This window comes from Terrapene carolina, unplaced genomic scaffold, assembly GCF_002925995.2.
Source record: "Terrapene carolina triunguis isolate 2854851 unplaced genomic scaffold, T_m_triunguis-2.0 Scaffold189, whole genome shotgun sequence".
NCBI classification, from domain to species: domain Eukaryota; kingdom Metazoa; phylum Chordata; order Testudines; family Emydidae; genus Terrapene; species Terrapene triunguis.
Genome location: NW_020664540.1, coordinates 12,493,908 through 12,514,258, shown reverse-complemented (window position 1 = coordinate 12,514,258; position 20,351 = coordinate 12,493,908). Strand labels below are relative to the sequence as shown.

The 20,351-nt window shown below is 45.4% G+C and overlaps 1 protein-coding gene across 7 annotated transcripts in view; it reads left to right on the top strand.

Annotated features, from left to right (window-relative positions):
- The window catches only part of SAMD4A (sterile alpha motif domain containing 4A), a 210,446-nt gene that overhangs the window by 141,955 nt on the left and 48,140 nt on the right, over positions 1 to 20,351 (top strand). For 5 of the 7 annotated variants that reach the window (XM_026654161.2, XM_026654163.2, XM_026654159.2 and 2 more), the window contains exon 4: positions 19,001 to 19,264. The exons of the other annotated variants lie outside the window; for them this stretch is intronic. In XM_026654161.2, the coding sequence (XP_026509946.1) occupies positions 19,001 to 19,264 (264 nt within the window). The remainder of the gene's footprint in view (positions 1 to 19,000; positions 19,265 to 20,351) is intronic. 7 annotated transcript variants of the gene reach the window in all.

Here is a 20,351-nt window from a genome sequence, read left to right as displayed (position 1 = left end):
GTGAATTGAACTGATTGTTTCTAGTCACTGCATCCTTCAAGATTTTAGGGCTAGTTTTCACATCACATCACAACCTTCACATCTAGTTTTCATTCACAGGTTGAAAGAGGAAAGCAAGCTTTGCAGGTTTTTAAACTGCCAGTTGATTTCATAACTTTGAATGAACTAGTCACTGAACTGATAGAGTTGAATAAACTGTAGTAAAGAAAATATTCTCTCTGCACCTCCAGCAGAGGCTACTGCTGTCAAAAGCTGGTTTAGCACTTCAACAAACTCAGGTTCCAATTGCTTAGCCAGTGACTTCCACTGTTTTCTTTAAAAGTTGGCCCTAATCGTGTACTGCTTCATCTTATTTACTTAAATGATTTAATTTAATTGATTATAATTGGCTTAGGCCTCAAGATAAGTTGTCAATTTCAAATTTAGCTTAAATAGGTTTATTTTTAAAAAATAAACCTGGATTTAGTTTGAATTAAAAATAAGTCCAAAAATCTGATTTAAATTTTTAAAAAATGATTTTTTTAAATTGATTGATTGTTATCCACCCTGGTTCAGTTGTTGCAGGTGTACCATGCTTCTTGCTGATTCCATTAGAAGGTTGATGTTTTCAAAGGGCAGCCTGCCCCACTGTATCCAGTGTCCGTCTGTACCCTGTTCAGTTCATGGTCTCATTGGCCAGGAATGGGCACAAGAATGGATCCCTGGTTTGAGCTAATCAGGGTAATGGGTTGTATGAAAATATCATTCTGGGCAGGGCAAGAGGTCAAGTGAGAGTGGGGTATGTGTTTGCTATGGAGGAAAGAAGGGATTATGGAGTAGACGAAACATATTCCCTAGAGGAATGCTGCACTGGTTTACGTTTCTATTTGGCTGTAACAGACCGGTTCTTGCACTACTGCCTCTGGGGATCTATAACTCGGGCCTCCAGCTTTGATGACTGCAACGCTTTGATGACCAGTGACAGGTGGCAGAAGAAGTGGCATGGTAATTGCCAGGGATTTGGACAACTTACTTCAGAAGAGAGGGATTGTTATTATTCCAGTCACTTTCCCAACTGGCATGGGGAGAATAGACTGGAGAAACACAGGATGGGCAAAGTGCTAGGTAGCCATTTATTATCAGTTACACTGGGCCAGAAGTTCTAAGATATTTAGGCTCCTAAAGATGCAGAGAGAGGCCTAATGGTATTTTCAGAAGTGCCTAAACATGGTAGGTGCCCAACTCCCACATGATTTCATAGCGCCTTAGACTGTCAGTTCTTCAGGGCAAGGCCTGTCTCTTTGACTTATGTTTGTATAGCCTAGCGCAGTGGGCATGGAGCCTCCGGGCACTACCACAATACAGAAAGTGCCGGTTTGCCCTCAAATGAGAGGTTGTTAAGCTCATGCTTAAGAAACTGTCTCTTAGCACTGCCACCCAGTAGCCCAGTTTTTAACAAGGGAATAGTGGGCTAACTATGTTGCTTTTGAGTCCTCTGGCTTCTTGACCCCTGTCAAACTGGCTTTTGATCTGGCTATGGCACAGATATGGTTAGTTTTGTTGGTGGCTGACCTTCTAGCAATGGAAAGACGTCAGCCATCCATGATAATTCTTTATAGGTCCCTCAGCAGCCTTCGGTGCCTTTGACCAGGAGGTTTTGACAACTTTTCTGCAGTCCCCAAAAAGCATAGACATCAGCATGCTCACCTGCCCCGGCAGCCTGCTGTTTACAAGGTTCCATAGGTTTATCTTCTGTCACTCCTCAGTGCATGCCTGAGGCTACTGGGAAAGGAGGAGAGAATATTTGAGATGCACCTAGATGATGGATTTTTCTCAGAACCGTGGTGCACTTTCCTAGCTGCTCTGGTGACTAGCAGAAATTGTGGCATGGATGACAGTAAGCTGCAGTGGGACTCACTCCAGATAAGACCGTTGCCCCTGCAAATGAAGGGATATGCCTTCCTGGCTTTTCTCTGCATTCTGGGGGAATTTCTAGGTCCTCCTTTGCTCCAAAAGAGCCGTTATCCATCTGCACTGGGTTAGGAAATTGCAGTTATTGCTGATGTTCTCCCCACCAGTCTTACACCTTTGAGCTGTAGATCGGATTATTGCAATGTATTCTGCATGAGATACCTTGGACTTCCACTCAGAAGCTAAATTTAGTGCAGAGTTCAGGGTCTACTTAATTAGTGCAGCTAGCCATAAGGAGCACATTAAAGCTATCCCTCCTTGGCTTCCAGTTGGCTTAGCTGTGCAATGTAAAATGACCATTTTGATCTGTAAAGCCTGATGTTGTTTGAGTCCTGGCTATCTAAGCACCACCTCATTCCTTCTTCGTTACCTGACAGTTGAGATCAGATGGGTTGGTTTTGTTGGCCTGGTTTTGCTAAGTCTTAGACCATGTCTATATGACATAAGCTGCGGCAGTGAGTGTGGTGAAGATGCTCTATGCTGATAGGAGAGAGTTTTCCCGTCGGTATAAAAATACCACCTCCATGAGCGGCATAAGCTATGTTGGCGGGAGAAGCTCTCCTGCTGACATAGCACTGTGCACACAAACGCTTATGTCGGCATAACTTATGTCGCTCAGGGGGGTGGAATATTCACATCCCTGAGTGACATACATTTTGCTGACATAGGCTGTAGTGTAGACATAGCCTTAGATTTGAATATCTGGGGAATGGTGGCTGGGCATCCTCAATGGAGGGCCCTCGGCTGTGGACATGCACTTCCCTTGTTGGTTTAATGGAGCCAGAAGGCTTGCTATGACACTCATCTGTTCCTTTCCAGGCTTTGGTGTGTGTGAGGAATATGCTTCATTTATCCTGGGAGGCTGCTTAGAACAGACATTGGTCAGCATGTTATGTTTTATTTTAAGCTCTTTAAACGTACCCAGAGAATGCTGGATGGATGAGACCAATAAACCTACAAATAAAGAAAACAATCTTCGTCTTCCCCTCCTACTGAGGTAGGAGGTAAGTCTGATTCTGGTTTTGCCTTTCATGGCCTGGCTCAGATCGACCAGCTTAGCTTGTGAGACACCCATGGAATGGCTGACATGCTCAGGGCACTATAAGGGAGCAGCCTCTTTGATTTCAGAGTACAGAGACTATGATTATCTGTGGCTGGTGCATGAGGGGTGCTAGGGCTTGTGAACACACACCCGCCCTTTGCACACCTGTGCAGCAGCTGGGCATAATCTGGTTCTCAGAGAGCTACCTTTCTCATCCCCCTAGCATTCCCTCCGACAGCAAGCTGCTGGCAATTTCATGAGAACTGGCTTTCCTGTGACATTTCCAGCACTTCCCAGTTTGTCTGGTTGGAAATCCCCAGGAACTCTTCCCCCCATGTCGTATTTTGCTGAAGTGCGAGGCAAGCAAAAGGCATGAAAAATGTACAAATATTAGAGCTGGTTGAAAAAAATTCTAATTTCAAAATGTTTTGACCGAAGAGGGTCAAATTTTTCCATGAAAATTTTCACAAAAAATGTTCCTATTTGACTATTTAGCTCTAAAAACTATAAAGAAATTGCTATAGATAACTATTATATACAAACCGCTTTTCTGAACATGGGGGAAAAAATGGAGTGGACTGGCTCTTATTTTATCTGAACTGGATCAGACCTGGATTTTGGTCGAATTGGATCTTGGCCGTCAAATGTTGCCTGTCAGTAACATTTGGAATGGCTGTGTTACACTGATTCAGTAACACACACTGAATTAACCTCTGACGTGTGGTTTAAAGAAGCAGTGTACAAAACAGTTATTTTGCTTCATTTACTAAGACTTTTAACAGCTCCGATAATTATAGCTTCCTTCCCCTTTTCAGATACTTTTGGGGAAAAAATGTTTGCTGTTGTGCTTACTGATATCACATCCTTCAAATTGCTAAAGGAGTGTTGGATAATAGGTCTAGTGATTTGATATTTCCATACTCTGTATAAGCAACATCTGCTCCATGACTGCTTCCTATCAAAGTGCAGTTGGGAGACTTCAGCAAGGATGTTTCCTTTCCAGCTATATTATGACTTTGTGTCTATCTCAGATTCAAAGCAGAGCTATCCAAATGCAAATGGATAAAATGCACGGCAATTAATGGCTCGTTTTTGGCAGTCATGAAGTTGAACTATTTGCATTAAGTGTGTTGCTCTCATTTGTTATGTAATTGTGATGTAATTAGACGCTGGTTGATGTTCAGTGTTCTCTTGTGACTTCCGACTTCCCAATTGGCCGATCAGTATAGTTTGAGAATTTGTTTTGTTACACAGCAGATACATGTTTGCGTCAACTTCTAGCGTGGGGAAATCTGCAATGCTGATAGAGATTAGGGCAGACTTTTTACACCTGTAAACTCTCATCTTTTGGAGAAGGTAGGAGGATGGTCAGTGAGTTTGGCTGGGGTTCTACCGAGTAAGGACTGATACGCGTATTGTGGTAGGTCGGACAGCAGGGCTGAAGTTACCAATGGAAGTACCAAATATCCATTTTAAATATTGAGTTGGGGATTATCAAGAAGCATTACCAACCAGTGCTGTTTGTGACAGTATCTGGGACAACAGATGGAGTCAGACTAGCTTTCTGGGTAAAGTGTGATGCGTCGTATCAGTTAAGTATCTTTCACATTCTTTAGTGGGGGACTGTATTCTGCATTTGCCAGGGAAAGGGCTCAGGTCTTTCCCACCACTAACTTACATAATGCGATGGTCTGTTCAGAAGCAAGAGATGTATGCAAGGGAATCTAACAAGCCTCAGCAGGTCAGGAAGGATAGATAACAACCCTGCTGGGAACAGAGCACACACAGTTGGGGCAGTGCATCTAGTGCAGCGGTTCTCAAACTTCATTGCACTACACGACCCGAGGAGGGGTGACCAAAGTCTGAGCCCTCCCAAGACTTGCTGTCCTAGGCAGGGGGGACCAAGCCCAAGTCCTGCCACCCTCGGGCATCGGCTTCAGCTCCGGGCCCCAGCAAGTCTAACGTCAGCCCTGGCAACCCCATTAAAACGGGATGGTGATCTGCTTTGGGATCCCGATCCACAGTTTGAGAACTACTGATCTAGTGTATGCAAGAGAACAGGACAGAGTGAGAGCGTGAGCGAGGGTGAAAAGAGAAGAAAAATAAAGAAGAAAAACTAACAAGTAGACCAGAAGGGAGGAGGACAGAATGATTTAATGAGGCAAATGACAAAGGCAGTAATTCTTTTAAATTCATGTAACTTCCTGTGTGGTATTTCCTAGACAGTTGTATATGATGTGACTTATACATACATCATTTTTTTTCAGTGGTTCATTACTGTCAAAAATGTGGATTTTCCAGGTAGTCCGTTCACTTTATCTATTTCTATGTGAATGTTAATGACTGTTTATGGTTCTCAGGCACTATGGGAATGGACCAAGGCTTGCCCAATGCTGTGTACATGCACATTTCTGAATTCCACCCTACTGTGTGCTCTCCAGGATGATTGTGTAGCTTGCCTGGGGTAGGGGGAGGCGCAGTGCAGGGCTATCCATCTAAAGTGTATTCCGGTATAGAAGCTAATGTTATCAAATCTACCGCTTCTTCTGAAGGGAAACATTTTCTCAAAGATGGAGCTTTTGTTAAGCAGTCCCCAGCAAGTGATTGATGCATGATGCAGCTAATAAATCTGCAAATAAATATCAGCACCTTTGCCTTCACTTGCCACTGTGGCGGGGACTGGTACCCGATACCTCATCACCAGTAGCCTGCCAAGCTTCTTTAATAACCTAGAGGTCGGATTTTCAGCCTATATAAATGGGCACAGCTCTGTTGACTTCAGTGAAACTACACTGATGTAAACAAGCCACAAATTTGGCCCAGAATCTCTTCATCTCTGGTTAGAGCTTTTTAAATGTTGATGCAGTGTTGCGGGAAAAGGCAATTTGATTTAGAAGCTTCCTTCTGGGAGGAGGAAGAACAAACCAGACCTCCCTCAGCTTTCTTTTGTGATGTGAGTCCCTCCAGCCTGATGTGTAGCATCCTCAGCAGAACCTTGTGGGCCGGTAAGCTCGAGTGTGGAACACGTCAGCACAGAGCACATGGGACCAGATTTCCAAAGGTATTTAGGTGTCTAAAGATGCAGATAGGTGCTCAGTGGAATTTTCAAAAGCATCTAAGCAGGTTAGGTGCCTAATTCCTATTGATTTCAGTTGGAGTTAGGCACCTGACCTGCCTTGAAGCATTTCAAAATCCCACTGAGCACCTATCTGTATCTTTAGGCACCTAGATACCTTTGGAAATATGGCCCCTGGTGACCAGGGGACTAAGGACTTGGTGAGAAAATTGTGGTATAACTTGAATATAAAGGATTGTGAAGTGCTTTGCGATCTACTGATGAAAAGTGCTATGTAAGAGCCAGGTATCATTATTATTAGTATTTCTAATACACCTGTACCCTGATATAACGCTGTCCTCGGGAGCCAAAAAATCTTACTGCATTATAGGTGAAACCGCGTTATATCGAACTTGCTTTGATCCGCCGGAGTGCGCAGCCTCGCCCCCCTGAGCACTGCTTTACCGCGTTATATCCGAATTCGTGTAATATCGGGTTGCGTTATATCGGAGTAGAGGTGTATTATTATAATTATAAACTGGTATGGTTAAACTGATGTAAAAGGCTGTGTGGACACTCTTATATTGGGATATGAGTGGCTTATTCCTATTTAGTTTAAACCTATTCCTAATCAGCTTTAGCTAAACCAAAATAAGCCACTTTTATACTGAAATAAGAGCATCCACAAAGACTTTTGCACCAGTTTAGGTATCAGTTTAAATTCACACTTTAAGTTATATTGGTGCAACTTCCTGAGAGAGAAACCCCAAGTTGCTTACCAGTGACAGCTGTGAGGGAATATCATGTGTGAAGGGAAGATAATATGAAGAAGTTCAAGTGAGAACAGGTAGTTTGGTAGCACTTCCGTATGGAACCTTGCAGGAGTTTGCAACTCTTCGTGTTTCTGATTCTATTCTGGGGAGTGAAACAGATTTTGCTGTCCTTTGAGGTCTCCACCTGTTAAGTGGAAAGAGAAGATGAGAGGAGACTTGCTGAGTCACCAGTCAGTTTATTTAGGAGAGCTTGGTCAGCAAGCTGGTAGGAACCCTCCCTAGGAACCAACAGAAAAATCAGCAAATTGTGGAGCAATTATTGAGACTTGGGTTAACAATGAAATGTTGCTGTTAATGAACTGGGACTCCCCACTTATGCACAGTGTTCAACTATAGTGTGTATTTTAAAGGGATTTGAGTGTGTGTATAAGATGCCAGATGTACAGCCCTGAGGACTAGGGTTCTCTTTTCATCCACAGAACAGATACAGCATGGACAGGGGTAGAGCCTTCTTGCAAAACTCCTAGAATGCTTAGTCACCGAATACTGACCCAGAAAGCGGAGGGTGAACTCCTGGCCCCACTGAAGTCAATGGGAGTTTTGTTATTGATTTCAGTAGGGCCAGGAGTTCATCCTGAGACTGTTGGTTTTGTCTTTTATCCCCCGTGTTAAATAATCATCTGAATTTAAAACTGACAGATATTAGTCACATTATCTGAAAGTCTTCCAGTCGTGCATTATATAGTGATACATGTGGGTATAAGAATCTGTGTAGAATAGAATATTACAAGACCTCTACTGTTCAGTAGAATTTACAGGATCCCTCTCCAGAGATCGCTACTTTTTGTTTACTACAGCCATGGAATACATGTATCCTTGCCTTTGGGAGCAACCAGGACACGAAGACTTAGCCGTGGTTATGGATTTGCTCCATGTGTCAGGGCAATGACAGTGTAGTGTCAGCGTATGTGTTTGTCCAGTGCTTAGCTCAATAGGGTCCTGGTCCTTACTGGGGTGTGGGCATGCTGCCATCATATGAATGAGCAAACAATAATACTAGTTGTGCAGTGAGTTGCAACTGAAACCAAACTACCAGGTAAGAAATCACTGCTTATCGTATTTTGAAAGATTCCCATTGACTTCAGTGGACGCTGGATTAGGCCCTACAGGCTCTACTTGAAAAGATTAGCAGTACTAGTAACAAATGCGTTATTGCTGCTGTATCTAACTAATCTTTATCTTGAATGGGCAACTGTGCCATCATTTAAGAGAGTCAGGTTTTGGTTTGCTTGAAAAAGCTGAGCTGCGGAACACTAACTTGGGTTTTGGGTGGTGATTTTATTCCCCTCAGCTGTTGGCATACAGTTCAGAGACCAGAGTTTGCTTCTTTGATGTTTCAAAACTGAAGTTACAATCACAACAACAAAAGCCGAAGCATGGAATGTAAAGAGAAGGCCTCAAGGGTTAGGGGGTATATTTTTCAACACAGTAGTTTCATCAAGATCTGCTTCATACAAGCCTGAGCTTTTCCATTCGTCTGTATGTCACTAGTTATGTGAGTGAACTACTGCAGGAAAAGGGACCAATAGCAGGACAGCCTGTCTGATTCATGGCTTTTGTTTCTGGGTTCTTCACTAGAGAAAGTAGGAGAAACTGTGAAAGAGGCAAGCAATTTGTTTGCCTTAACAGGGTGCTTTTCCTGGAACAGACTCTTCCTAATGATTTGAATAGCCGCCGGGGGAAAAGGGCCTGTTCTGTTCTGAACTTGCTGTTTCCTTGCAAAGGAACAAAAGGAGCTGTTCAGTATTGTCCCATTCTGGTCCACAAACTGAGCAGTGCATAGAGGTGCAAGGGAGCCAGGACGGGCTGAGAACACAGTGAGTTCAAATGGGAAACTAGTTGGGATCAAACTGCTGCATTATGTGTCTATTTTATTGGGATTTAGCTTATAACCACAGAGTTGCATAGTAAAAAATATAGTAGTTAACAGGACAACATCATTTGGTGACACATCCGAAGGAAACATGATTTACACCCATTCCCTCAGAGGGCACACTGCTTCTTAAATTAAAAACAAAAAACCCAACCCAAGTGCCAGTAGGGTTAGAGATGTGCTTTGGACCATGTTTTCTTACTCCATCAACTAGAGAACTGTGTTCCACATTGTATCCACATCGTTTAGAGCAATTGCAGGACCACTCTAAATCATGCATGGCTGCAATGGCCCTCAGGAGCCATCCAGCAATTGAAAATAGTCACACCCCAGGGTGTTCTGGCCAGGTTTCCCGACCCCAGCAATCTCCCTGGCAGGCCCCTTACCCTGGAAGTTCTGAGGATGGGAGAAGCAAAGAGCCATTCCAACAGTTCCGCACCACCCAGCGAACCTCCTTGCACTGTGGGATTTCCCCCAGGGGCCAGAGCTGGAGAGACACAGTGGGGCCTGGGAGGACCATAAATCAGGCCATTTGTGTCAAATTCAGCCACTGCAGCGTGACATCGAGGAATTTTTAGTTCGGTTTTAGAGGTAAATCTTAGTGATGGAGTCACTAATATCTCCACCGTTGCACTGTGCCGAGAGTCTCACAGCACTTTAAAATACTCTTCTCCACATTTTGAGATGGGCGAACAGAGGCAGAGAAAAGTTAAGCCACTTGTCCCAGGCTGCACATTGCATCGATGGCAGAGCCGATTATAGAACCCAAGCCCTGTGCTCTAATTACGGGAGGGGCTGCTTTTTGCCTTCTGAACATTTGGTCTGCCCTCCCAAGAAGCCGCAGCATAAACATCGTTTGCCGTTCCTCATGGTCATTAGTGAAAAATGCTCCTGAAATTAGCCCTGGTGTATAAAAAAGGCAACCCCACTTCAAAAAGGGAGAGAGAATAAACAAACCCCAGTCTGCATGGCCCACATCCTACATGGATCAACAGCATGGGATAAAGCGCTACAGTCAGTTTGGGAGTGAACAGAGTCTGGTTCACAGAGAAAGCGATCAAAGAGAGAAACCATCCCACCTCAGAATTGCCCTAAATACGTTTCAGGATCTTCCTGCACCTCAGTCTTTTAACTGTAATGCAGTTAGTGTTATCTAATGTGCCAAAGAAGCAATGCAGATTGACACCAGCTGAGGAGCTGGCCTTGACTGGCTACCACAGACCACACACCAGTTTTCCTGAATAAAGGATTGCAAATTTCAAGTCTTTCTCCAGCAGCTGTTTCTGCAGACCAGATGAAAATGTCTTCTGTTGTAAACCATAGCCTCAGCCCTCTGGAAAAGAAGTTATTAGCCTCTCTTCGCTACAGTACGTTCAGAATCCTGGCCCTGCTAGGAAGAGTTCTGCATCCCAGCAGTGTCTGGAGTAGGTCAGGGCATTGTCATGGGGTTTTTTTTTTTTTCTATTAATTTTAAGTCTAAATTGGTTTGAAACCTGAGAGAGACTGCAGTATCTGGCAATTCCAAACACCATTGGGGAAAAATGGCTCCAGATCATTTAGTGCAAGTTTCCCTGGGACACAAACCATTTAATGAGCCCACCTAGGCTCTCACAATTAATAATTAACTCCCAGATTGTGGTTGGCCTTTGCTCAGGTGCCTCAGGGTGTGTTTGGGGGCGTGAACTGACCCTTCTCAGCTTCTTCCAAGTGCTGGGGACAGGCCCATTTGCAGTGCATGTGCTTTCCTCATGGCTGCCTGCCAGCACCACTTGAGGAACAAAGCACAGCAGAGGGAAGACTGGCTTATGGCCCCCAATCCCAGAGATGAAAGTAAGCCGGTCCAGTCCAGTACGGCGACCAGCAAGAGCCAGTACGCCGTGCCGGACCGGGCCAGCTTCCCCAGGCTGGCGATTTAAAGGGCCCAGGGCTCCCTGCAGTGGCTGGAGCCCCAGGCCCTTTAAATCGCCTCCCAAGCCCCGCTGCCAAAGCCCTGGGGTAGTGGTGGCAGGGCTCCGGGGGTGATTTAAAGGCCCCGGGGTTCCCAGCTGGAGCCCCTGGGCCTTTAAATCTTGATTAAAAGGGCCCGGGTATTTAAAGGCCCCGTCTCTTCTGGTTGAGGCCCCGCCTCTTCCGGTTGAGGCCACGCCCCCTGCTCAGGACTCCGGCATACCGGTAAGTCCTTTAAGTTACTTTCACCCCTGCCCAATCCCTTCACCATGCTGTGGAGGGAAGCTACACTACACCCTCATAAGGGCCAGGTGTGTCAACAACACACAGCTAAGCTCCCCCTGAAGGCAATGAGATCTTGGCATGAGTGTGGGCTGTAGGATCAGAGCAGCAACAGAGAAATGAATTAATGATGTAAATCAGGACTGACAAACGAATGGTTTACCTCTCCACAGACAACGATCTGCATGCTCTGGGCCCTGCCCCATTAAACACCAGTGCTCCAGATAAAGAGTGTCTGAGGAAGGTCTCCCCAGAATGATTCAGGAGGAGCAATACCTGGTCCACCATCTTGGCTAGCATTCAGAGTGATAGGATGTACTGCTGCAGGATGCATGAGTATCTCCTGAAGAAGGTCAGGGAAGGTGTGGGACCCTTACTGAATCGGGGAGGCAGCCTAGTGACAGATGAGGTGGAAAAAGGTGGAGGACTCAATGCTTTTTTTTTTTTTTTTTTTGCCTCAGTCTTCCCAGACAAGGTCAGCTCCCAGACTGCTGCATGGGCAACACAGTATGGGGAGGAGGTGAGCAGTCCTCAGTGGTGAAAGAACAGGTTAAGGACTATTTAGGAAAGCTGGACATGCACAGGTCTGTGGGTCTGGATCTAATGCATCCGAGGGTGCTGAGGGAGTTGGCTGATGTGATTGCAGAGCCATTGGCCATTATGTTTGAAAACTCATGGCAATCAGAGAAGGTCCCAGACAATTGGAAAAAGGCAAATGTAGTGCCCATCTTTAAAAAAGGGAAGAAGGAAAATCTGGGGAGCTACAGACCGGTCAGCCTCACCTCAGTCCCTGGAAAAATCATGGAGCAGGTCCTCAAGGAATCCATTTTGAAGCACTTGGAGGAGAGGAAGGGGATCAGGAACAGTCAACATGGATTCACCAAGGGCAAGTCATGCCTGACCAACCTGATTGACTTCTATGATGAGATAACTGGCCTGTGGATATGGGGAAAGCGGCGGACGTGATATAACTTGACTTTAGCAAAGCTTTTGATATGGTCTCCCACAGGATTCTTGCCAGCAAGTTAAAGAAGTATGGATTGGATGAATGGACTATAAGATGGATAGAAAGCTGGCTAGATCGTTGGGCTCAACAGGTAGTGATCAACGGCTCGATGTCTAGTTGGCAGCCGGTATCAAGCAGAGTGCCGCAGGGGTGAGTCTTGGGGCCAGTTTTGTTCAACACCTTCATTAATGATGTGGATGAAGTGATGTATTGCACCCTCAGCAAGTTCACGGATGACACTAAGCAGGGGGGAGAGGTAGATACCCTGGCGGGTACGGATAGGGTCCAGAGTGACCTAGACAGATTGGAGAATTGGGCCAAAAGAAATCTGATGAGGTTCAACAAGGACAAGTGCAGAGTTGAAGTGTCACTAACTTTCAGAATATGATTGCAAAGGCAAGGATGTCTCATTCATCTTCCCTGCACTTTTATCAGGGCTCACTGACCCATCTTGTCTAGCCAGAGCTTCTTAAATGTATCTAGCTTCCTGTCAAGAAACCCACCACCCCTAGGAATATTTCATTCTTCTTTGAGATAGACGCAGACGTGTATTCCACTTAGATGTGTACGCGCCCAGCGTGCCACAGCTGGAGATTTTGTCTAGCAGTACGCATGGGGAGGGGGGCGGCGCTCACACCTCGGGGTTGTGACTCCTCTACTGCCCCGACCCCCCTCAGTTCCTTCTTACTGCCTGTGGTTGGAGTCAAAGTTCTGTGTGGTTTTAGCCTCACAACCTCCAAATAGACTTGGCTCACTTCTTATTGTATATAGCTAGTAGTTAGTGTTAGTTAGTAGTCTGTTTCCGCGGTGATGCACTCACTGGGGATTAAACATTGTCCTTACTGTGGAGGAGCAATCCCCACACGCGGTGCTTCCTCTGTCTCGGCACAGCTCACCTCAAGGATCATTTCACGATCTGTAGATTGTTCAAGAAAAGAACTCGGGTAGCTGGGGACCTTCGCCTCATGCACCACCTGCTCGGACAGGCCACGTGGCCTGATCCGGTACTGAGTCCCTCATCAGGTGGAAGATGACCCTCGGGCTCTGAGAGCGCTGCCACTTCACGTTCTGAAGCAGGTGCCTCTCTGAAGAAATGGAGGAGCCGTTTTCCCCATTGACTGCGCCGAGGAGGAGGTCATATAAGTCCGATCAAGATCTCGCCAGGTCTTGGGCCGACTATTCTGCCTCCCCCAGGAAAAACACGGACTGGCACAGAGCTGGCGCCAGCGTGCAGGACAATGTGGGTACTTTTGACCCTTCCTTGTACTATTGACTCCAGTTCTGGCCTCCGGGCATCCTTCGAGTCTGGTAAGGACGAGGGAGATGCTGGTACCAACTGTATACGAGAGACCACTTTCAATACAACGTCCTCCCATTCAGCCTCTCTTCCACCCCTGAGTTTTCACCAAATGTGTCGTCATGGTTACGGCATATCTCAGAAAAAAGGGAATCCACATCTTCCTGTTCCTTAACGACTGGTCACCGAGGGGCAGATCCAGAGAGGAAGTTCTTGCTCACATCAGTCCCACTTCGCACTTGCTTGACTGTGTTTGGATCTCATTCTAAATACCAGAAAATCATCTTTGGCTCCCACTCAAAAAATTGCCTTAATTGGGGCCCTGTTAGATTCCATGACATTGAGAGTGTTTTTGCCGACTGACTGTTTTCAGACAATTCAACATCTTTGCCTCAGTCTGCAATTTCAGCCTTCCATGACCATTCAAATGTGTCTGAGACCGTTGGACCACATGTCCGCTTGCATGTAGATGGTCCAGTTTGCAAGGTTGTGCCCTCGCCCCCTTCAAATGCGGTTCAGGACAATCTACTGTCCTACTCTTCATTCTCTGGACAGACTTGTCTCCCTCCCTCCACCGGTTCTAGACTCCTTGCCGTGGTGGACCTATCCACAGAATGTTTGCCAGGGCATTTCCTTTGTCCGGCCATCACCAATCAAGTCACTTGTTACCAACGCCTCCCTGCTGGGTTGGGGGCATACCTGGCGTCGCTGAAGGTACAGAGACTGTGGTCTGAGCAGGAGCCTCACTCCATATCAATGTGCTGGAACTTCAGGCCATCCACAAGGCATGTCGTGCCTTCCATGACCATATCAGACACGCAGTGGTTCACATACTTACTGACAATACCACCGTGATGTACTATGTGAATAAAAAAAGGGAGCACACTCCAGGGCGCTCTGCCTAGAGGCGATGAATCTGTGGCAGTTTTGCATTGAGGAGAACATTACTCCAACAGCCGTCCACTTGCTCGGGGTACAGATTCATCTTGTGGACCACCATGAGTGGTCCCTGAAGATAGATGTCCTACGGATCAACTTTGCATCGTGGGGCATTCCCACAATCAACCTGTTTGCTATAAGGGAGAACAGGAAATGTCGCCTGTTCTACTCTCGGGGCAGGGGCTTCAGTCCAAGCTTCCCCTCCGACGTTTTTCACTGCAGTTGACAGTCGACTATCCTATACGCCTTTCCCCCATCCCGATAATTTCTTAGGTAATCCTCAAGCTCAAGGCAGATCAGGCCAAGCTCAGTCTCCTTGCCTGGGCATGACTGAGCCAGTGCTGGTTCTCCGACCTTGTCACGCTGTCAGTTCAGCCTCCCATTTTGCTTCCTCTCCATCCCAACCTGCTCACTCAAAATCACAATTGCATCTCTGCTCCCAGCGTCTCATGGCGTGGCTCCTGCATGGTTGAAGGAATAAGAAAAGCAGTGCTCAGTGGCTGTCCCACTAGTCCTCACCTGTAGGAAGTCCTCTACCAGGATGGCCTACTTAGCGAAGCGGAAGAGGTTTTCGGTGTGGTCTTTGGCCCACGTGATCCAACCAATGCAGACTTCTATCCAGGACATCTTGGGGTACCTGCTACACCTTCAGAAGTCGGGTCTTGCACTTAGTTCATTGAGAGTGCATCTGGCAGCAGTATCTGCATTTCATCCCCATGTACAGGGAAAACTCAGTCTTCCCCAATGCCATGGTGATGAGATTTTTTGAAAGGGTTTCTACATCTACATCTACATCCTCCGCTATGAGAGCCAGTCCCCTTGTGGGACCTAAACACTGGCATCTTGTCCACTGCCCCTTTGGTGTCAGAAAACCGAGTTCCTGATAGCGACTATGTCCGCATCGAGGGTGTGAGAGTTGCAGGCTCTGATGGCAGGGTCTCCTTACACACAGTTCTCTAAAGACAAGGTGACTTTACGACCACACCCTACATTTTTGATTGAAGTGGTTTCTCAGTTTCATTTGCACCATGCAGTGTATTTACCTGTCTTGTTTCCTAGGCTGCATTCATCTCCAGAGGAGCAGCCTCTACATACCTTGGATGTCAGGTGATGTGTAGCTTCCTATCTGGATAGGACTGAACCATTTCATGCTTCGCCTTGCCTGTTCGTGTCATATGCAAACCACATGAAGCAGTCTCTTCACAGGCCATCTCTAGACAAATAACATCCTATATCAAGACTGCATATGAAATAGCTTCGGCTGTGCCTCCTCAGCGAACGCGAGCTCCTTCGACAAGAGCGCAAGCAACGTCAATAGTGGTCCTCAGTGACATTTCCATATTGGATATTTGAAAGGCTGCCACATGGTCCTCCATCCGTACAGTGACAGGCCATTATGCCATTACTGCATCTTCCCGAGTGGATGCAAACTTCAGAAGGAGATCCTTATTTCCGTAGACTCCGAGCTCCGCCTCTTGGGAGGGGTACTGCTTGGAGGTCACCTAAGTGGAATACACATCTGCATGTACTTGAAGAAGAAGGAACGGTTACGTACTCTAACTGTGATTCTTTGAGCTGTAATGCAGACCATGTATTCCACGACCCACCCTCTGTCTCCTCTGCATCGGAGTCCCGTCTCATGGGTGTTCAGTGCAAAGGAACTAAGGAGGGGGTCAGAGCAGCGCTGCCACATATAGCCAGGGGAGGGGGGCTGCAGCCACAAGGCGCAAGCATCACCCCTCCACGTGTACCGCTAGACAAAATCTCCAGCTCCAGCGTGCTGGGCGCGTACACACTTAAATGGAATACACATCTGCATCACGTCTCAAAGAACCACGGTAACAGTAAGTAACAGTTTAATATTTAGCATTGCTCTTAAAGTAATACCAAGTACCCATTGACGCATCTTTTACTGTGTCATGAAACGTTTGAGGGGAGTCAGTTTCTTGAAATTGTTTAATCCAGAGAGAACCAATGATTCCACCTGCACAATGTTCTGCTATGTTCTCAAGAGGCACCAGATTCTCTTACAGTAAGAACCTGAAGACCAAGGAACTCTTTAGAAGTTGGAGGAGTCTACATGCTCGTGTTGTTGTCTATTAGATTGTGCACAGTAGCAGGCTACTTTTAAATGAGTGTCTAATAAATAAGACCAGCCGTGAAATAAATAAAGTTACTGAGTTTCTCACTCACTTTCCCCCCTTTTTCCACTATTTGTTCATCTTGTCTCTGTGCTTCTGGTCAGTCAGGAATGTTTTGGTAACATGCTTTCACCAGAGCAATAGCTGAAATTGAAACCTGGGGTATTTTTACTGCATATCTCTTCTTCTCATCCTGATGGTGAAACTTGCATCTAAAGCAGTCAGAAATCAGGGATGTGAAGGAATCTGCCCGTGTTGTGTAATTAGCTTCTTCCTGCAGAATTTGCTCTTTTCTGCAGAAATTAAGCCTTCCTAAGGAAATATATAAATAAAAGCCATTTCTCGTAGCCATCACAACATAATCCATCCTGTCTTGAGTTTGCATCTAGACTGATTTAGGAATTTGTGCCTGAGGTTCTGAACACAGAAGACTAATTGCCAACACTTAAATATTAAGAAAGTTAACTACATCTCTGCTGACCAGTCTGTCAGTAGGCCCATCAAACAGACTTCCCCAGCACAGCTAAAATTTTCTGATGTTCTGTTTGTTTTAACAGATGTGCCACTGAGAGACCACTATTAGAACTCAATATCACCAGTTAGAGCAGTTTACTAGAACCTGCAAACAAGCGGATCCAGAAGTATTTTTGACTTGGAGCAAACAACCCCCCAAAAGACTGGCCAATTCCATTCAATGCACTATAATAAAACATGTTTAAATGGACATTTAAACCTTACTTATCTAGATTAAAACAAATACATTAAATGCATCTGTAGTTCAGTCAGTCTGTGTCAAATTAATGACTATACAAATAATTGAATTTGAATTTTCTGCAGCAAACAGAGCAATCTTTTCAGATATATTTCACCCATAGAAAACAGAGATAAGTCCTTAGTTTCTCTCCTCTCCCCTACACACTTCAAATTGCCCCTATTTACAACCAAAATGAACTGATGAGAGAGGCTCATTGACAGGTGCCTAAAAATTAATTAGATGGTACCTTGAAAGGGCACTGAAAAAATGTTGAAATGTATTTGAGTAGTAGCCTGAAACTCAGATCCTGCAATAAAAATAATTGCATTTAAATTATATTCAGAATTAAACACTCTTCCAGAAAAGTCTCAGAAATCCTAAAACTTCTTTTTTTATTAACTTCCCAAGCAAGAGCATCTGCATTACTATTTAAACTCAAAGCCAGGTGAATACACACCCAGCTTTGAAATCTCTCATATGTTGCTAAAACTCTCCAAGAAATAATCCCAAATCACAGGAGTTTGCATTGTTCCTCTTTTCCCTAGTATTGTAAATGTTATTTGCCAAAAACAAATTGAACTGGTTCATGTTAATATATCAGTCAGGGAAAATGTAAATACATATATAACCAGAGAGAAAAACCTCAAAGGATTCTTGGGAATCTGATTAATCTGCTTGTCACCTAGACATATTTATAGCATAACTTTTGATGTCTGTTTTTTCTGGAAGGTTGAAAGACGTGCACTTTATAGCCCACCTGCTGGGCTCCTCTCTGTTGTGATGCTCTCATTATTAATCATAGATTGATTGGGTATGACTACACTGCAAAGAAAGACCCACAGCACGGACTGCCAGAACCTGGGTTATTTGTCTCGGGCTGACAGGCTAAGAATAGCTTTGTAGATATTCAGGCTCGGGCTGGAGCCCAGGCTCTGAAACCCAGCCAGAGGGGAGGATCTCACAGCCTGGGCTCCAACCCAAGTTGGAACGTCTACACTGCTGTTTTTAGCCCTGCGGCCCAAACCCCACAAATCCAAGGGAATTGACCTGGGCTCTAAGACTCGGTACCATTCTTTGCAGTGTAGTCATGCCCTTTGAGTCCAAGAGATTAGTAGGATTCAAAAAGGGATAGACATTTATATGGATAATGAGCCATCCAATTACATTAGATAGGATAACAACTATAAGGGATGTAAATGGTCATGCTTTGGGGCATAAGCTGACCACTTGCCTAAAGGAAGTAAGAAGAAACTTCCCCTGTGGGCAAGTTGTTGCATAATTGCATTATGGGGATTTTATTTCACCTTCTTCAGAAACATCTGGTGCAGGCCACTAGAGAGGATGCAGAACTAGGGGGAGGATAGGTCTGGTCCAGTGTGGCAAGTTCTGTACTCCTACGTATAGCTGTCTGAAAATTCCTTCTCCATCTAAAACTTCACCACTGCATCTTTTGTGCAAGACAGATAAAATAGTCTGTGCAGAAATGAAGACAAATGGTAGCAACAGAATATATGTAGCCTCATTCTACCTGTGTTTTCTGTCCTGCATGTAACTATGCCCTCGATCCCAGGAAAAATAATTTTAGAGTGAAAAACTTACCAGTTTTTTAAAAATTAGAAATCAAATCCATGCAACATTTTTTCCTAAGCGATTAGATCTGGATCGTGTGATCCCATCCTGCTTGAGGTGTTGTATCTTTCTGTTTCTGAGAAGGCAAAAGAAAGATCGGGCTATGAGTCAGTTACTGGCAGCCAGTCATGAAATTGTAGTTCTGGAAGTAAGCAGTACACACCATGATTAACTAATTAGCTTCACTGTGGATTCTGCTGCATCCCAGAACATGAGGGGGGGAATAACCTGTTTAATTTTATTTTTTTTCAGTTCTCTCAGGCCAGACACACCACAGCCCTTTGAAACGATCTGTGTCCCTTACCCCACCCATGAATGTGCCAAACCAGCCTCTAGGACATGGATGGATGTCTCATGAGGATTTACGAGCTAGAGGACCCCAGTGCATCCCCTCCGATCACGCCCCCCTGTCTCCACAGAGCAGTGTAGCCTCTTCGGGAAGTGGTGGGAGTGAACATTTAGAAGATCAGCCTTCTGCTCGTAACACATTCCAGGAAGAAGGGAGTGGTATGAAAGGTGAGTGAAAATGAGACACCCTGCTGCCCCCGCCCCCCAGAAACAGGCTCTGCTCCAGTTATATATGGTTGCACAGTTTGAAAAGAAAAGATGGCAAGACAGAGATAGAAGGAAAATATATTCCCCTAACTTTCCGTAAGATGACAGCTTTTCTTCATTTTCATTGAGAATCCAGCCAGTGTATACTTAAGATACATTTATGTGGTCTTTGTACTAGTGCTATTAATGTTTTAATACCAGTATCTTTGCACAAAGCTTAATTTGAGTGGAGAAATAAACACTGCCTTGCAAAAGATTATTTTCATTTTAGCATTAGTTTCAGGCTAAGCAAATGAGTGCCACCCAATACCATAGGGTTAGTGTAGCAAGTGGGCATTTCTCAACTCAAGGTGTGTTCTTCGCTCTGTGCCGCCTTCATGGTGTATTACAAGATGCTCTGATGTGCCAATATGCCATCTTACCGCAATTCACTTCACACCATCAGCTATTTGAAAAGCTAGGTTGTATCTCTATAGTGTGCAGCCTTAAATTCAGAATTGATCCTCTTGGGCGGGGTGGGGGGTTGTATTGTTTTGTTTTTTATTATTGTCTAAAGTAGCATAGTATAAGCTTAGCATGCCATGTGTGATTTACCATTGTGGCGTTTGATGGAACAAGAATACCACCAGGTATTTGGAGAAGTTGTAGTTGAGAAAGGATATTTATTTGAATTGAATTTCTTCTGTGCAGTTTGGTTGAATTTTCCACTACGCCTGCATTTTTAACTGCTTTTTAGCAATAAAAATAACTATCCTTTGAGAAAGGATGCAGCATTCTAAGTAACCCATTAAGGCCCCAGCGGTAGCTCCAGGCACCAGCGCTCCAAGCGCGTGCCTGGGGCAGCAAGCCGCGGGGGGTGCCCTGCCGGTCCCTGCGAGGGCGGCAGTCAGGCAGCCTTCGGCGGCATGCCTGTGGGAGGTCCTCTGGTCCCGCGGATTCGGCGGCAATTCGGCGGCGGGTACGCCAAATCCGCGGGACCGGGGACCTCCCGCAGGCAAGCCGCCGAAGGCAGCCTGCCTGCCGTGCTTGGGGCAGCAAAAAAGCTGTA